This window comes from Raphanus sativus, chromosome 6 (assembly GCF_000801105.2).
Source record: "Raphanus sativus cultivar WK10039 chromosome 6, ASM80110v3, whole genome shotgun sequence".
Classification (NCBI taxonomy): domain Eukaryota; kingdom Viridiplantae; phylum Streptophyta; class Magnoliopsida; order Brassicales; family Brassicaceae; genus Raphanus; species Raphanus sativus.
In genome coordinates, this window is record NC_079516.1 from 35173210 (window position 1) to 35189560 (window position 16351).

General features: G+C 38.0%; 4 protein-coding genes across 4 annotated transcripts; 2 read left to right on the forward strand and 2 right to left on the reverse strand.

Moving 5' to 3' along the window:
- Window positions 1–1424: 1424 nt before the first annotated feature.
- Window positions 1425–2360, reverse strand: LOC108811066 (21 kDa protein). Its single transcript, XM_018583125.2, has one exon. The coding sequence runs from the start codon at window positions 2276–2278 to the stop codon at window positions 1649–1651; it is 630 nt and encodes a 209-aa protein (XP_018438627.1). The 5' UTR covers window positions 2279–2360; the 3' UTR covers window positions 1425–1648.
- Window positions 2361–3035: 675 nt separating this feature from the next.
- On the forward strand, window positions 3036–4889 carry LOC108811999 (dynein light chain 1, cytoplasmic). The gene is made up of 2 exons (XM_018584127.2): window positions 3036–3467; window positions 4591–4889. Exons 1-2 carry the CDS (start codon window positions 3234–3236, stop codon window positions 4747–4749), a joined length of 393 nt encoding a protein of 130 aa, XP_018439629.1. The 5' UTR covers window positions 3036–3233; the 3' UTR covers window positions 4750–4889.
- A 115-nt stretch (window positions 4890–5004) lies between these two features.
- Window positions 5005–11847, forward strand: LOC108811998 (mediator of RNA polymerase II transcription subunit 23). The gene is made up of 19 exons (XM_018584126.2): window positions 5005–5255; window positions 5329–5372; window positions 5455–5554; window positions 5638–6477; window positions 6555–6792; window positions 6880–7097; window positions 7171–7369; window positions 7442–7713; window positions 7780–7863; window positions 7940–8034; window positions 8104–8266; window positions 8345–8761; window positions 9099–9212; window positions 9284–9409; window positions 9478–9626; window positions 9713–10725; window positions 10820–11001; window positions 11110–11213; window positions 11327–11847. Exons 1-19 carry the CDS (start codon window positions 5145–5147, stop codon window positions 11529–11531), a joined length of 4674 nt encoding a protein of 1557 aa, XP_018439628.1. The 5' UTR covers window positions 5005–5144; the 3' UTR covers window positions 11532–11847.
- Window positions 11848–12221: 374 nt separating this feature from the next.
- Window positions 12222–14347, reverse strand: LOC108808316 (probable peroxygenase 7). Its single transcript, XM_018580482.2, has 6 exons — window positions 13904–14347; window positions 13690–13791; window positions 13486–13571; window positions 13170–13264; window positions 12941–13066; window positions 12222–12619 (listed from the first exon to the last, which is right to left on the reverse strand). The coding sequence occupies exons 1-6, from the start codon at window positions 13935–13937 to the stop codon at window positions 12451–12453; spliced, it is 612 nt and encodes a 203-aa protein (XP_018435984.1). The 5' UTR covers window positions 13938–14347; the 3' UTR covers window positions 12222–12450.
- Window positions 14348–16351: the final 2004 nt, after the last annotated feature.

A 16351-nucleotide genomic window follows, 5' to 3' on the forward strand; every position in this document is an offset into this window, starting at 1 on the left:
CAAGGCACATAAGAGCCCTAACCATATTTCAACTCGTGATCAATCCATAAAGACCATTACACCAGTTATGATTCCCAATACAAAGAAAATATAGGGACAAATATACTGTTGAAAGGTGTTTTATTTGCTCGTAGCTCGCGGTTAATACCAGATAAAGTCAAGATCCCTCTTACTAACTGAAATCAAAGAATTAGTAGATTGGTTCCGCCCAATTAAAACCTCGGGCACGAGGACGGAGTTTCCCAATAAAAAGATATGGACGAATATGCAAGCATACGTTTCATGCTTGTTTGAGTAATAGCAATGAGATTCTCCAATATCATGCGCGCAGTAATTGTGAACTCTCGGGAGAATCGATGACTTTGAGGTTCCCTATGAAATGAGGCATGTAACGGAACCACTACGAAGAGGAGGAACATGTCAAGTATCTGCTTGGGATCATGTCTTCTTAGGACTATTCTGGATGACACCAAAGACTTGATCACACAAGCAACACCAAAACGATCTCTCGACTTTTCTTCTTTTTAGTAGAGACACATTTCTCCATGGAGGCACGTCCTTCTTATGTAGATAACCAAAACTTGCTCCACAAGTTTTTCCAAAAGCAACTTAAGCAACTTTCTTTTTTTTCTTTAAAAAATAACTTTTTGCCTTTTCTTTTTCCAGTAATATATTACTTCTTCTCTAAGCTTAACAAACCCACGAACATCATAAGACACGAACTCCAACTCAGCCCATCTTCATGACACACACATGTACTACTTCATGTATTACTTCACGAACTGATACATAATATATATCTTCATACACATATGCAGATAAGTAGATGTATGTATACTGATATACATAATATATTAGAAAATGGGGACAAAAGGTTAATTGTATGCGCTTATACATTGCAATGCATGTTGAATTAACTTAGCTCTAGAGATTGTTGGGCATTAACATATCACGGCCAATGTATTTGTGGAATTACAGCGCATGCATACATTAGCCATGATATACTTTTGATTTTTAATATACATAACATCATCAGCCATTATATATTAATAACGTGACTTATTCATTCCTACAAATAAGTGTCTTATTTAGGTTGTAACTAATGGCACTTCTGGTTTGCGTTTAAAAATCAATCAGTTGTGTTTTTAAGACGTTTTAATTTTTGTTTTCTAGCATTTTCTAAAATTCTTTTTGCCAGATTCTTCTAATTCTTTCATTTTCTGTATTTTTCACCACTCAACACAAGGACATAAAACTTATTTAATCTACCATTTAATTTCAATTTCAAATAAAGTCAACTTATTTTTGTCTATTCTCAATAAAAAAAACTAAAAGCATTTTTCAACTCATACAATTTTGTAGCTATTAGGTTTTTTAACGATTTATACGTTGTAAAAGACAAAAAGAAAAAGAAAAGGAAAATAGACCACTAAATCTTTCCACAACCTGGTTTATTTCAGTAATTTCCACAAACGAAAAGCGTTAACAACTTGTACGTAATATATCCCTCCAATTTCATTTCAGCCAATAACAAACAGACTTATCTTGTTATACATATATATCATGCACGCGTGACAAACAAAACACAAAAGCAATAATTTATTTTCTCAATTGATCAAAAGAAAGAAGAATATTTGATGAATAGAGATCAATGTATCGCCTTATCGACGCATCGGTTAACTAGAGCTAACGCATTACTAGTCAACTTCTTGACGTCATCCACCCGAGCGCATACCTCATCTTTTCTCGGCTCATCTTGAACGTCTTTAAACCCATCCGTACAAGTCTCCTCATCGGTTAAAGCCGCACTAAGCCAAGTCTGCACGTTGCTCATCTGGAACCTGAACGACTCAAGCGAGCCAGTGGAGACCAAGTCCCTCATCTGTTTCATCGAGCCTTTCATTTCACCGACGGCATCTTTAAGATTCTCAAAGCAGTCATGGAAGACAGCGGCTGCGGTTGGGTGGCCCCCATTGTCCTCCTGGCTCTTGAGGAGAGCGGTAACGTTGGAGAGGTATGAGCCTAGCTCGAGAGCCTTGGTGAGAGTGACGGAGATTGCGGCTCGAGCCAAGAGAGCTGAGTCGTTGTTAACGGAGCTTGAGAAGTTTGAAAGAGAGGAGACACAGAGGTCAGGGTACAAGGTTGCGTTGCAGCTCGTACGGATGAAATCTGAATCGTCTGATGGTAATGGAGAGGGTTGGGAGTGGACGGTCAATACTAATGGGAGGAGAGTTGCTAAGAAGAAGATAAGTGATGGATGAAGAAGAGGTTTCTCCATGATTTATTCTGTTCTATGTGTGTTGGACTTTTGTGACATGCAAGTGTCTCTTCTAGTTATGTGTTGTTTGGATTTGGAAGTTGTGACCTCGAGTGTATATTTATATAGAGAAAGTACCACAAACAGGCAAACGCAGCTCTCCCTTTTGTGCCGTAAAAGCCAAATTACGGTTTGACGTTAATACCCTCTGAAATATTTTGATGGGTTTGGGAATATAATAATGGGCCGGAACCACAATAGTGTATATCGCTTTTGTTTGTGAAATGAAAATGCAAACTCGTTCACAAGATGCATAGAAACGAAAACCGACAATTTTTTAGATACCAAATGTTCTAGCTAACGGATTGTTTGATCATAATGATAAAACATTTTTTTGAATATTGTGTGCTTTTAGTGGATTCTCATATCTACTAATACTTTTAGATCATTTTTAAAATTACTCTTTATCATTTTTAAAATTACTCTTTCCACAACAATTTCATCATAAATATATTTTTTCTAAGTGCTCAAGTATGTAATATCATATATTGTACTTTTCTTTATATTTTTGGCTTACCATTAAATTGATATGAATTTTCACAAAGTGCAAGAGTAACTAACCATTGTCAAAAAGTACCAAAAATTTCACTGTGTAAGATAAATTATCATTTTTTTGCAGTAAAATTCCCAAGTAATTATTATATAATAAAAACATTAATTAAAGGTGTGTTATACTAATAATTAGGAATTTATCTTTGGACAAGTCAGCTGCTTTCCGCTAAAACAAGAACGCTATTTTGTCTGTCATTCATCACACGACTCTACTCGGAGACATTTCCGCAAACAGATGGTGCTCGCTCCGAACTAAAACCAGCCCTAAAGTGAGAGTCTACCTTGTTTTTTCTCCGATTCGAAGGAGGAAAAAAGAACTAAAAAAGGAGATCCCATAGCTGAGTGATGCGAGAGCGATAGAAAGATGGAAGGAGTTGAGATGGAACTAGAGAGAAGAAGCAAGTTCTTGAACAGTTTGATACAACAAAAGAAGAAGGCTAAAGAGCAGCACGACCTCAAAGAAGAGTTCAATGTCCGTGTTCGAGCTTCAGATATGCCTCTCCCTGTTCAGAACAGGGCTTTCAGTTTGTCCCGTGAGATATTGAATGCCACGCCTGGTAAAGCCGACAACAAAAGACTCGCTCTTGCCCTAAAAAAGGTTGCATCTTTTTCTCTGTCTCTCGCTTAAAAATCATGTCTTTATCGCATTATTGAAGGAGTCTAGCTCTGTGGAGTGAGTTTTGAAAGTTTTGAAACAGATCAAGTAGTGGGTCTTAGGTCCATGTTTCAAGTAGCACTCTTTTTGTGTGCTTGTGTGACAAATCTGGAGATTTGATTTTCTCTTATATGGTTTTTGAGCTGAGTTAGTAGAGTCTAATTGACGTAGCTTCTGTTAATAGTCTACTCAACTTGGGTCGTTTCTGTATTGGGATGATAATAGTATGAATCTCTTGGTGTTATGTCTTGAAAGTGGATGTTTCTTGTTACTTGGCTTTTTGAGCTGAGATAAGGCCATCACTTATGAGGCCTAGCATGCACCATTTGCTATCCTGGATTTTATCTAGAAGCTTCTTTTTTTTCTGTGCTATTAGAGTTAGATGCTACGGTGCTACCTGATGATACATCTGAAGCATTTTGATTTTGGAAATGAATCTTCTCCAAACAGAAAATTCCTTTCTACAAAGAAGTCGGTTGTTTTCTGATAAGTCCTTTCTGTTAAAATTTTGTACTAGTCCTCCACATATATAGAATTGTTAATTTATGCAGCGTTTCCATAGAATTGTACATGACTCAGGGTTTGTGTTCGTTCCTACTTAAAAATCTAGGGATAGTGTTCTTACTTAGAGGGCCTTGATGGTTAGGTTTTGGTTTTATCTTATTGATGAAAAGGAAGCACTCTTTGGTGCTAAGAATTTGTGAAGTCGCCCAATTCCTCATAGGTGGCTAGTGATAGAGGCATTGCTTCTCACAAGTGCAAAGATTTGTTTTGGGTCTGAAATGTGAATGAAAGTAGAGAGGCATTGTTTCACAAAGTGGTTGAGCACAAAAAAAAATAACTTTTCACTTATCTGTTAGCAGCAGCACCAGTAGAGTGGCTTTCTGTTTGTCTCAGTGTTCTCTTGATATGTTGATATATTGCTTATCTCTTTGTTTTCTCCTAACTTGAGCTTCTGTCCCTTTGTGACAAATCGAATTTAAACTTGCAATCAGGTGTATAAACTTTACTTTTTGCTCTCTACTCATGAAACAAAAATCTCCATCTGTGTCTTATGTTGTTTCAGGACTTTGATTCTGCATATGGTCCTGCGTGGCACTGCATCGTTGGGACCAGCTTTGGTTCGTACGTCACTCATTCCATCGGAGGGTTCATATATTTCCAGATCGACAAGGTTTATGTTCTTCTATTCAAGACTGCTGTGGAACCCCTAGATCACCAATGAGAAAAAGTTCATCCAATCTTTTTTTTTTTAATTTTTAAAGACCATCTTGAATTACTCCTTCCCTTTCGATTCCTCAGTCCTGTATTCACACTATTTATCTCGAGTTCAATGTGTTAAATTGTTAATCTCCCAAAGACAAACTCTTTAATTCAAATCAAGAATAGGTTTTGCGACTCATTGTGAACTATAATGTATCGTTTTCGCCAAAATGAAAAAAAAAATTGCTGACGTAAGTCTGTCTGTTTAGGACATAAATAGAGTCAGATTGGAAACAAAAACAAGCTTGTGTTGTTCTTGCCTCCTTGAAGAAAAAAAGAAGAAAAGAGTTTAGCTTTTAAACCCAAAACCTCGTATACAAGAATCAAAGTAAACACAAAAAGAAAGATCTCATTCAAATGGATCAATCGCAGCAGCAGCGCACAATCACTGCTCCTTCATCATCTAGATCGTACCAGTTTCATCCCGCGCGTGCCAAGATCATCGACCTCTTCAATCTCTACTTAGGGGTATATATATCAATCTCCTCCCACTTTGAGTTTTTTTATTTTCTCGCTGAAAATTGTTTCACCTTTTTGACAGAGAGGAAGCCGGCAAAAGCCTGATGAGCCTGTTCGAGATCCTCCGTAGGTTTCCACCATCCTTACCTCCTTCATTTACATTGATTTTAGGTAATAAAAATCCATTCTTTTTTTTTTTTTGTCATAGGAACAAGTCTCAGAAGCGTGTTCATGCTCCAAGTAGAGACTTACCACCTGGAAACGAGCACTTCATTGTGGACTTCCAGCAGCTTCAAACCCAATTCAATGTAGAAAAAAAAAAAAAGCTTTCATCTTTGTTAATTTTTTCTGTTACATAACTGCTTATATCCCAGCTCTTATTATCAATCAGGACCCTGATCAGTTAAGAGCAATCACAGAGTCGGTTTTGGTAACTATGGTGTTACAGTGTAGCAACCATGCACCTAGAGCTGAGTTTCTTCTCTTTGCCTTGCGTGCATTGTTCAGAATTGGTTACGTTAACTGGGATACCTTCTTACCATCCCTTCTCTCCTCGGTCTCCGCTGCTGAGGCCTCACTAAACCAAGCAGCAACGGCTGCTTCTTCTGCTACTACTTCTTCACAGTCTTTAGTTCCTGTGGGTATTGGTTCTCCAGGACCTTCCGGTAATGAACAAGCTCCTGTAACTCCTTTGGCGAAAGATACTGCTGTGAGAAGTAGTCAACGCGTAAGAGCTGCAGCTGTAAACAGTCTGCGTCAGATCAGTTGCAAGATTATCTTGATCGGCATTGAGTTTAATCTCAAACCCATCACTCATGCCGACATCTTTCAGTACTTGATGAACTGGCTTGTGAACTGGGACATGAGAGAGATGGGAGCTGAGAAGAGTTTGGCTGAATGGTTAAGGAGCTGTTTGGAAGTGATTTGGCTGTTGGTGGAAGAGGGTAAATCTCGGATCCCGTTTTATGAGTTACTGCGCAGTGGTTTGCAGTTTATAGAGAACATACCTGATGATGAAGGGTTGTTCACTCTTGTCATGGAGATACACCGGAGGCGAGATGCTATGGCTATGCACATGCTCATGTTGGACCAACATCTCCACTGTCCAACGTTTGGTACCCATCGGATCTCGTCTCAGACACCTGCCAATGTTTCGGTTGAAGCTGTGGCTCACCTTCGCTACTCGCCTATTACTTATCCAAGTGTACTTGGGGAACCTTTATGTGGAGAGGTGATTACTTTCATTGCTTATACTTGTATAATAAGGTCTTTATTTGAATTTGAATCCTTTTTTTTTTGGTTTGGTAGGATCTGGCAATGTCTATTCCACAAGGAAGCCTGGACTGGGAGAGAGCAGTGCGTTGCATTAGGCATGCTATTCGAACTACGCCTTCGCCGGACTGGTGGAAGCGTGTTCTTGTTGTGGCTCCCTGTTATAGACCTTCTTCACAAGCAGGGCCTATCCCTGGTGCTGTTTTCACTTCTGACATGATTTGTGAGGCAATCATTGACAGGATTGTTGAGCTTCTTAAGCTGACCAACTCAGGCAATGTTTTGTTTTTCCTTATCATTTGTCTTTGATCTTTCTTGTTATTAACTTGGTCTCTGTTTTGCTTTTTCCCCCTCTATGCAGATGCAAATTGCTGGCAAGAGTGGCTTGTTTTCTCAGATATATTCTTCTTCCTAATCAAAAGTGGATGTACTGATTTTGTTGATTTTATTGACAAGTTGGTGTTACGCCTTAACGGTGATGATAACCATATTCTTCGAACGAATCATGTGACGTGGTTGCTTGCACAAATAATACGCGTGGAGCTTGTGATGACTGCTTTGAACTCCGATCTTAAAAAGGTCCTTTTACAGCTGCAAAATTCACTTCCTTTTCTTTGAGCTCTGACATTATAACTTCCGCTCTATCTCTCAGGTGGAGACTACCAGGAAGATCTTATCATTTCATAGGGAAGATAGAACCGATCCTAATAACCCTCAAAGCGTGTTGCTTGACTTCGTAAGCAGTTGTCAGAACCTACGGATTTGGTCACTAAGCGCAACAACTAGGGCTTACCTAAACAATGACCAGCTCTTGAAGGGAAAACAGATTGATGAGTGGTGGAGAAGCAAAGGTAAGAAGATCCTAGGCAACTCCTTAACGCTTAGAGAAAACTCCCCTCTCATTTTCTGTTTCTTGTTTGTAGGAGAGCGGATGATGGATTATATGAATTTGGATGATAGGTCCATTGGCATGTTTTGGGTTGTTTCCTACACCATGGCACAACCGGCGTGTGAAACAGTTATAAACTGGCTGTCTTCTTCCGGCATGGCTGAGTTACCAGGGTTGCAACCAAACGAAAGAGTAATGATGATGCAGGAAGTGACCCCATTACCAATGTCACTGTTATCTGGCTTTTCAATGAACTTGTGCTTGAAATTAGCCCTTCAGATGGAAGAAGCTTTGTTTGTTAGCCAGGTTTGTTTACCACTTTGTCTGACAAGGATGTTATATATGTTAACTGATGTAATGATCTTCTTGCAGGTTGTTCCTAGCATTGCAATGGTTGAGACATACACAAGGTTGCTCCTCATTTCTCCTCACTCTATGTTCCGTTCACATTTCAGTGTAAGCTATTTGGTTCCTTCTTCTGCCTTCTGATTTGATCATAAGCGATTCATGAGTTTGGTTAACTTTTCTGTAGCAATTGGCCCAGAGAAGTGCTTCTCTGCTAAGCAAGCCAGGGGTGACTTTACTTGTTCTTGAGATTCTGAACTATCGTTTGCTTCCTCTATACAGGTAGAAATGATCATCCTCGTAGTTAGACAAAACAAAGTTACTGATGCTTATTGGTGCACCTTTTTGCAGATACCAAGGAAAAAGCAAAACCTTAATGTATGATGTTACTAAAATAATCTCTGCACTGAAAGCAAAACGTGGCGACCACCGTATATTCAGACTAGCCGAAAACTTGTGCATGAATCTCATTTTATCACTCAGAGACTTCTTCTCTGTTAAACGGGAAGGAAAAGTAAGTGTTAGTAGTAACTGTTCCTTGTGCCATGATGATTGAAGTGTTAAATAACTGTTGTTATGTCATTGTCACCAGGGGCCAACGGAATTCACCGAGACATTGAACCGCATAACAATCATGACTCTTGCCATCACAATCAAAACACGTGGAATCGCAGATGCTGATCACTTGGTTTATCTGCAAACCATGTTGGAACAGATACTCGCGACGAGTCAGCATACATGGTCAGAGAAGACGCTGCGGCATTTCCCGTCTCTTCTCCGTGAGGCTTTGATGGGACGGGTAGACAAGAGGGGGCTATCAATCCAGGCTTGGCAACAGGCTGAGACAACTGTGATAAACCAGTGCACTCAGCTTCTTTCACCGTCTGCTGAACCTGCTTACGTTATGACGTACCTCAGTCACAGTTTTCCTCAGCACCGTCAGTATCTATGCGCTGGTGCTTGTATGCTGATGCAAGGCCACCCTGATAACGTCAACAGCGCTAATCTGGTTTGTTTTCTTTGCTTACTCACTTCTAATGTTCTAAGCAAATTGGTTATAGCCAAATTATTTTCTTAAAATCCCAACTCATATTGGTTTTAACCGCTTTAAATCGGTTAAAATTAATCTAAATTGATCTAATGAGAGTCTAAATCTGTTAAACTAAGCAATAATATTAATTTAAATGTAAAATATATAAAAAATAAATCAGTAATTTGTTAATGCCAGTTTTGGCCTATGATCTAAATAATCAGACTACTGGCTAATCCTCTGTGTACCTATTTCTGTCTCTTCAAACTTACAGATTGTTAATTGAAATAGTTGTATGATTTTCCCTTATTGTCAGGCAAGGGTGCTGAGAGAGGTTTCACCTGAAGAAGTCACTGCTAACATATACACTTTGGTAGATGTTTTGCTTCACAAAGTTCATGTAGACCTTCAGCGAGGACACAATATAAAGGTTTCCTAGATTGATCGACCTCACTTTTTTTTCTCATTCCATTTTTTCTTATATTATATATATTTTTTCAGGAGATTCTAGATAAGCATGATGCAAATCTTGCGTTTTTCTTCTGGACACATGAAATGCTTCCACTCGACATTTTTATTCTGGCGCTCATTGACCGTGATGATGATCCCCACGCCTTGATAATTGCTGTATGTTCGTTCATGCTTTTACTTGTAAGATCTTATAAAAATATTTAAGGATTTTGTTTTATTTACAGAAAATTCTACTTGAGAGACCGGAGCTTATGCAGAGGATTAACATGTACTGCGCAAACCGTGGGCCTCCTGAACACTGGCTTTTCACACAGGTATTCAAACGCAATGAACTCCAGAAGGCTCTTGGTAACCATCTTTCTTGGAAAGACAGGTAACGTTGTCTTATCCCATTTCACTCTCACTGTTTTCTAACAAAAGCTCACTCCTATTACATGACTTGATTGGTAATGTTAACAGGTATCCAACGTTCTTTGATGATATTGCGGCGCGTTTGCTTCCAGTTATACCTCTAGTGGTGTACAGGCTAATCGAGAACAATGCCATGGATACAGCTGATAAAATTCTGACTGCCTACTCTCATTTCCTGGCTTATCATCCTCTCAGATTCACGTTTGTCCGCGACATCCTCGCCTATTTCTACGGTCATCTTCCCGGTCAACTTGTTGTGAAGATTCTCAGAGTCCTTGGTCTCAGCAAGATTCCATTCTCTGAATCATTCCCTCAGTACATCAGCAACCCAAGTTCCCCTACATGCCCTCCTCTTGATTACTTCGCCACTCTTTTGTTGAATCTCGTAAACAACGTCATACCTCCACTTAGCAGCAGCAACTGTAGCTCAAGGTCTGGCTCAATGGCGGACATGTTAAACACCTCAGCGAGACCTCTTCATGGGAAAACTCCAGGAGCATCTCAGCCCGGACCAGCAAACGCCTCTGAGGGACAGAAAGCTTTCTATCAGATCCAAGACCCTGGAACTTACACTCAACTGGTTCTCGAAACGGCTGTGATCGAGATCCTCTCTCTTCCTGTCTCAGCTTCTCAGATTGTCTCCTCTCTTGTCCAGATAATCGTCAACATACAGTCCACGCTTATTCAATCCGGCAACGGCTTCCACGGCGCTGCAAACGGAGTGGGGCAAGGCTCGGTACTGCCTACGTCTCCCTCGGGAGGGAGCACTGACTCCATGAGCGCAAGCCGGTCTACTTGTATGAACACAGCGAGCTTTGTCTCTAGAAGCGGTTACACATGTCAACAGCTGTCGTGTCTGTTGATTCAAGCTTGCGGGCTTCTGCTTGCTCAGCTCCCTCCAGATTTTCACACGCAGCTTTACATGGAGGCTTCACGTGTGGTAAGGGAAACGTGGTGGCTTACTGACGGGAAGAGATCACAAGGTGAGCTAGACTCGGCTGTTGGATATGCTCTGATGGATCCTACATGGGCTGCTCAGGACAACACCTCAACCGCCATTGGTACTCACTATATATATATATATATAGCTTCTGTATCCTACATGGGGGTGAATTGTTCTTTATACATGTTGTATCGGTTGTGTCTTCTTTACAGGGAATATAGTGGCCTTGCTTCACGCTTTCTTCAGCAATCTCCCACAAGAATGGCTTGATGGCACGCATCTCATCATCAAGAACCTCCGGCCTGTGACATCTGTTGCAATGCTTAGAGTCGTATTCCGTATTATGGGACCACTTCTTCCCAGGCTTGCTAACACCCATGCGCTCTTTAACAAGGTAACTCTCATGGCTCCTACACATACCGAACCGGTCTTACAAACCTTAGACTTTGTGTTTCTTTCTTGTCTATTTTTGACTTTGGTATTCTTCTCTGTTTCTCAACAGACGCTAGCCCTTCTCTTGAGCACAATGGTAGATGTTTTCGGAAAAAACTCGCAGACACAGGTCCCTGTTGAAGCATCCCAGATTGCAGATCTTATCGATTTCCTGTGAGCTTCTTAAATACCTAAAAAAATGGATTCATTGTCTATTTCCGAATAATAATTAAATGATTTAGTTGTGTTAAGACTTTAATGGGAGCTTGTTTCTTTTGGTTTTGCAGACACCATGTTGTTCACTACGAGGGACAAGGAGGAGCAGTTCAAAGTAGCAGCAAGCCGAGACCAGACATATTGGCTTTAATCGGAAGAGCAGCAGATTCTCTCCGACCTGATGTACAACACCTTCTCTCTCACCTCAGAACCGATCCCAATTCGTCTATATATGCTGCTGCTCTTCAGAATACCGCAAAGACCAACACCTCTTAGAAAGAAACTCATATGTAATATGTTGTGTCCATGGGTGGAGGCAAAGTTGTAGCGATAGAAAGGAGCACATAAACTGATTCTCATCTACAACTTGTTCTGGTAAGTTTGGTCCGTGGTTACAACTAATTTTATGTGTATTGTATATATGTATTATCAGTGATAACGTTTTGTCTCTATTTAATTACTTCCACTACTAGAGACCAAAGAATAGCTTGTCTTCATGGAGACTAGTCTGATTGTCTAAATATGAATATGCATGTCATAAATATATTTTCTATTGGTATTAAATGTTAAATCGGAATATTACACATGTTTACACATGTATACATAATAAAAATTAGCCATTTTCTGCGGTGAAAGAGATGAGAGCCGAGATCATCTCTATTTCTCCTGCCCCTATACCTTTACGGTTTGGATGAACATTGCTGAAGGGCCACTTGGATCAGTGATCACTCCAGATTGGGAAGACACTGTGTCCTCCGTACTAAACTCAAACCGCAATAAGCTTAACACTATCCTTCTTAAGCTCGCTCTTCAGACCTCTATCTACATACTGTGGAAAGAGAGAAACTCGAGACATGGAGGTGTGTGTGCATCGGTGGTGGAGGCAATGAGCAAAGCCATTGGAAAAGTTATCAAGAATCTATCTCTTCGCTTAAGTATAAAGGGACCACAAGCTGCAGGGTCTACTTGGAAGATGGTTTCAAGTCCATCCAAACTTGAGACACTTATTCTTTCATTCTTTACGGTAAACAGTATATAAATAGCTTGTAAAGGTTTCTACTTATGATTAATAAATTTGAAATTCAATAAAAAAAAACTAACCATTTTCATATAAGAAATTAACACACATTAGTCACATAAGTGAAAATCCATTTGTAATGCTGAAGATGAAATGATGCATGGGCTTTGGGAATAGTTAACGTGGTCTTTTTTCTTTCTTCTTATGAGAAGAAGATAATCGTTCTTTCTCCAATTTTCTGAAAATGCTGCCATCGAAGGCGCCCTTTACTGCCTCTCTCGTCAATAAACCATCTTTATCTTTGCATAATTCATATAATAGTTTCCATTCTCCGTATGATGCAATCCTGTGTATTTAAAATATAGTTTTTCAAAAGCTCTTGAACATGTTTAGTCTGGACCTAACATATATATATATACATAGAAACAAAACAATGATTCACATTCAAAATCTATCTCAGAAATAAACGATTGCCACACTTTTATATAATATTTTCATTTCCTCTAAACTTTCAGTATATAGAATATTTGATATCCTCTCTTAACGATCAGTCTCAACTCTCAACTTTCGATGTTTGATATTTTGGTAGATGCGTGCGATTAGTATTTTTATTTGCAAAAAAAGATAATAATAATATTTCAGTAAAAAATAATTAAAAACAACGAACCATCCGCCAAAGTCTTTATGGTCTCTATTAGCCTTAAGCATTTCAAGAACTTCCTTGTAAGTGAGAGCATCTCGATGTTTGCGAGCATGCTTGTAGAAAATCTCGTCGAATTTCGATTCCGCAAATCTGTAAAACTCACAAGCAAGTGATTAATTGTAAACTCATGTGTAAACTCATCTGGCATCTATGATTTTGAGAAAAGCTGATAAAAGAAGGAAATGAACCAAACCTTCCGTCCTTGTCGTATGCGTCGGTGTGACTGCCATGCATGAGAAAGCGACTATTCTTCACTTCTACTGGAAACAACGGCGAGAATCCCTTCCCCTATTTAAACTTCACATCAATGACTTCATGCTAAGATATGTCCAAATAGTTTAACACAGATTGTTTGTATAATCAAACCTCAAAACTCGAGTACAGAACAATATCTAACGCATTATATCGATATAATTCAACCGCTGCCTAAATAGTTACGATGACCCTACCATATAGCTGCTTGATCACCTCTCATCAAAACCAAAGAGTAAAGAAAAGAAAGAGAATACCGGGCGAGATTTCTTGCTAAGGCCCATGTTGATGAAGAGGCCAGCAATAGCTGACGGGAGACGCCCTATCCCTATCGCTCTAAATCCTTTTTTACATTAACCCAATCAAAATGATGATTATAAATATTTAAACATTTAGTTACTTGGTATGTTTTTTTTCTTTTGAAAAAGATTACTTGATATGTTTTATTAACTTATATATACCTTGGTAGGTTTCCCACGGATATATGACGCCGTCTCCGTTTCTGTCGAAGAAGGCTACATGTTTCTCCAACGCATTATATCCTTCCTTACCAGATTTTCCTCCTACATATAGCATATAGCCAAAAATATATATATTTCTATACACTCCTCTATTTTGAATTTACTAACTAAAAATCAAAAACTCTCAACATGGGCGAAATAGGATGGAAGTAACCTTTAATTTTTGAAGAGGCAGCGGAAGGAGCCATGGCCTAATGAGTTAATCGGACAGGTTAGTAAGGAAACAAGCTAACACAAGCTTTCTTGTTAGGTTTTATAAAAAGAAGAAAGAAGAACTTCTTAGTTTTATTTATAACAAAGATTTGATCAGGATATGTTTTTACTTTAGTGTGTATCTTTGAACAAATGTGTCCTCAACATGTATTGATATGCGTAAACGCGACTCTCACTGAAGCAAGGATGAGAGAAAGTGTGAGACTTACAATTTTTTTTTAAAAGAATTCTACCATCGGCCCTTTCTTCACATACACGGTAACTATATATCAAATTTGAATTCTTCTTGCTCATCAATCCTAATCCAGTTGTTTTATTATATACTAGTGTTATGGCCCATGCTTTGCATGGGCAAAATGATTGTAAAAAGTATATACCAATTTGAACAAAGAAAGTAGTCATACCAAAAAAACGGATGTTCAAAGTGTACAGTTATAACTAAATTTATGAGACTAAAAAACATCTATTTTAATTTTCGAAGAAAAAACAGTATATAACAAACTACAGACCAAAAATATTTCAATTAATTTTTAAATCTATATAGAAGAACAAATATATTAGAAAACTTGCCTATTTAATGTTCAAGGAAAAAAACTTGCAGGAGAACATGTACATTTGTAAATTGTACAATATGTGATTCCTTCCACTTTCGTAAATTCGAATTGAAAGAAATACTATTTTGATGAATCATATACAATACTCGATGTTTAGCAAAGACTTTAAGAAAACTGTAGACCGTAAATCAAAATATCAAATCTAATGATGAATCATATACAATACTCGATGTTTAGCAAAGACTTTAACAAAATGTAGACCTTAAATCAAAATATCAAATCTAAATATAAGGAAAATATGAAAATAAACATACTTTTCTATGGTATGCGATTATAGCATTATTTTTTTGTCATGATGGTCGTTAGAGTTAGATTTTTTTTTTTTTGAAACGCGTTAGAGTTAGATATTGAGTACAGTTGTCTGCCATTTTCCCTAAAATAACAAAAAGATAAAATATCTCTAACTGATAAAAATTGAAAACATTCTTCAAAACATGTAGTAAAGGAAAAATAAATGGAAGAAATGATTACCTTGTATTCCTTTGGCATTGACCAAATACTACGGTTGAAAACATTTGGCTGAACATTAAATAAAAGAAATGTCGGCATTTGATCGCCATAAATGGTAGACCTTAAGGCATCAGAATCTTCTTGTTAACATTTCTATCCAAAGATTGTTTATGGATCGAGTTAGCAGTCTAATATGTAGAAGCAAAAGAGGTTGAGATCGTGGAGATCGATATCGAGGAAAGTGGGGTTGGTATTGCAAAAAAGAAACTGAAAGACAAAGATTTTTAAATAATTTTACTATTAAAACAAAAAATAAAATAATAATTTTATTTTAAAATTGTAAATGACACATATCATTCAGAAAATTTTCAATTGACTTATGTTTTATATTATAAAAAGGATTTGTTCTTGATTTACCAGTTCACTGAACAAAACTCATCCACAAGTTTACGAACTAAGAAAAGAGAGTAGAGATATAAAAATTTTATTAAGATCAGAATCACCTGTTTAAAAAAAAAAAAGAATCACCTGTTTTTGGTGGACATATATATAATAATCTCAAACAAGAGTATGATATTTAAGTAGTAGGCCAAAGCTTCAAATGATGTTTATATACATTAATGTCCCTTATAATAATAATACAAATTGCTGACTGTCTCCCTCCCAACCTCTCTCTCTTCACATCACACAACATTTAGCTGGTCCCTTTGGATCTGCCCTAGCTAGCTTCCCTGGTACCTGGAGGAAACAATACATTGATTAGAAAGAGCCTGATGGTCCTAAGACTTATTATCAGTGGCGGAGGCAGCCCTTTGGCATATGTTTGGCATATGGGTCAATTGACCCATGTGGATTTTATATATTTGAATTTTTTATACTTGTATTTAAGAAGAAACTTTGAAAAATATGCAGAAAATGGTGTATTGACCCTTGTAAAATATGTTAATTAAGAATTTGACCCTCCTAAATGAATTAGCTAGCTCCGCCACTGCTTATTATAAGCAAAACACATTGTATTGTGAAAGATGGTCTATCAAAAGATTATCACAGAAACTTACCTTCATGAGGGGGTTGAGCTAACTTGCGGTTATGGGAAGTCATCATTTCTTTTTGAGCTTAATAAGAATCTTCTCCATTGTGTATTCTCGACGCCAGTTAGTAAGCATAGGGAAGAGACTCGGTTCAACCTGTGTTAACCCCGAAACTGGAGTCGTAAGATCATTCATTTTGTGTATATTGAGGAACTTAGTATCACAAACTACCACTTCTATATATTCATCTGTAAAATGCATGTTTATTTTCATGTCATTTTCTAAGATTTAGGT

Bases quoted from the DNA above. Each gene is read 5' to 3' on its own strand.
- LOC108811066 (XM_018583125.2), bottom strand. From the start codon at position 2,278: ATGGAGAAACCTCTTCTTCATCCATCACTTATCTTCTTCTTAGCAACT.
- LOC108811999 (XM_018584127.2), top strand. From the start codon at position 3,234: ATGGAAGGAGTTGAGATGGAACTAGAGAGAAGAAGCAAGTTCTTGAAC. The intron at 3,468-4,590 runs GTTGCATCTTTT...ATGTTGTTTCAG, and splicing joins TCGCTCTTGCCCTAAAAAAG to GACTTTGATTCTGCATATGG.
- LOC108811998 (XM_018584126.2), top strand. From the start codon at position 5,145: ATGGATCAATCGCAGCAGCAGCGCACAATCACTGCTCCTTCATCATCT. The intron at 6,478-6,554 runs GTGATTACTTTC...TTGGTTTGGTAG, and splicing joins GGGAACCTTTATGTGGAGAG to GATCTGGCAATGTCTATTCC. The intron at 8,267-8,344 runs GTAAGTGTTAGT...CATTGTCACCAG, and splicing joins CTGTTAAACGGGAAGGAAAA to GGGCCAACGGAATTCACCGA.
- LOC108808316 (XM_018580482.2), bottom strand. From the start codon at position 13,937: ATGGCTCCTTCCGCTGCCTCTTCAAAAATTAAAG. The intron at 13,792-13,903 runs GTTACTTCCATC...TGCTATATGTAG, and splicing joins TGCCTCTTCAAAAATTAAAG to GAGGAAAATCTGGTAAGGAA. The intron at 13,265-13,485 runs GTATTCTCTTTC...AAGTTTAAATAG, and splicing joins TTAGCAAGAAATCTCGCCCG to GGGAAGGGATTCTCGCCGTT.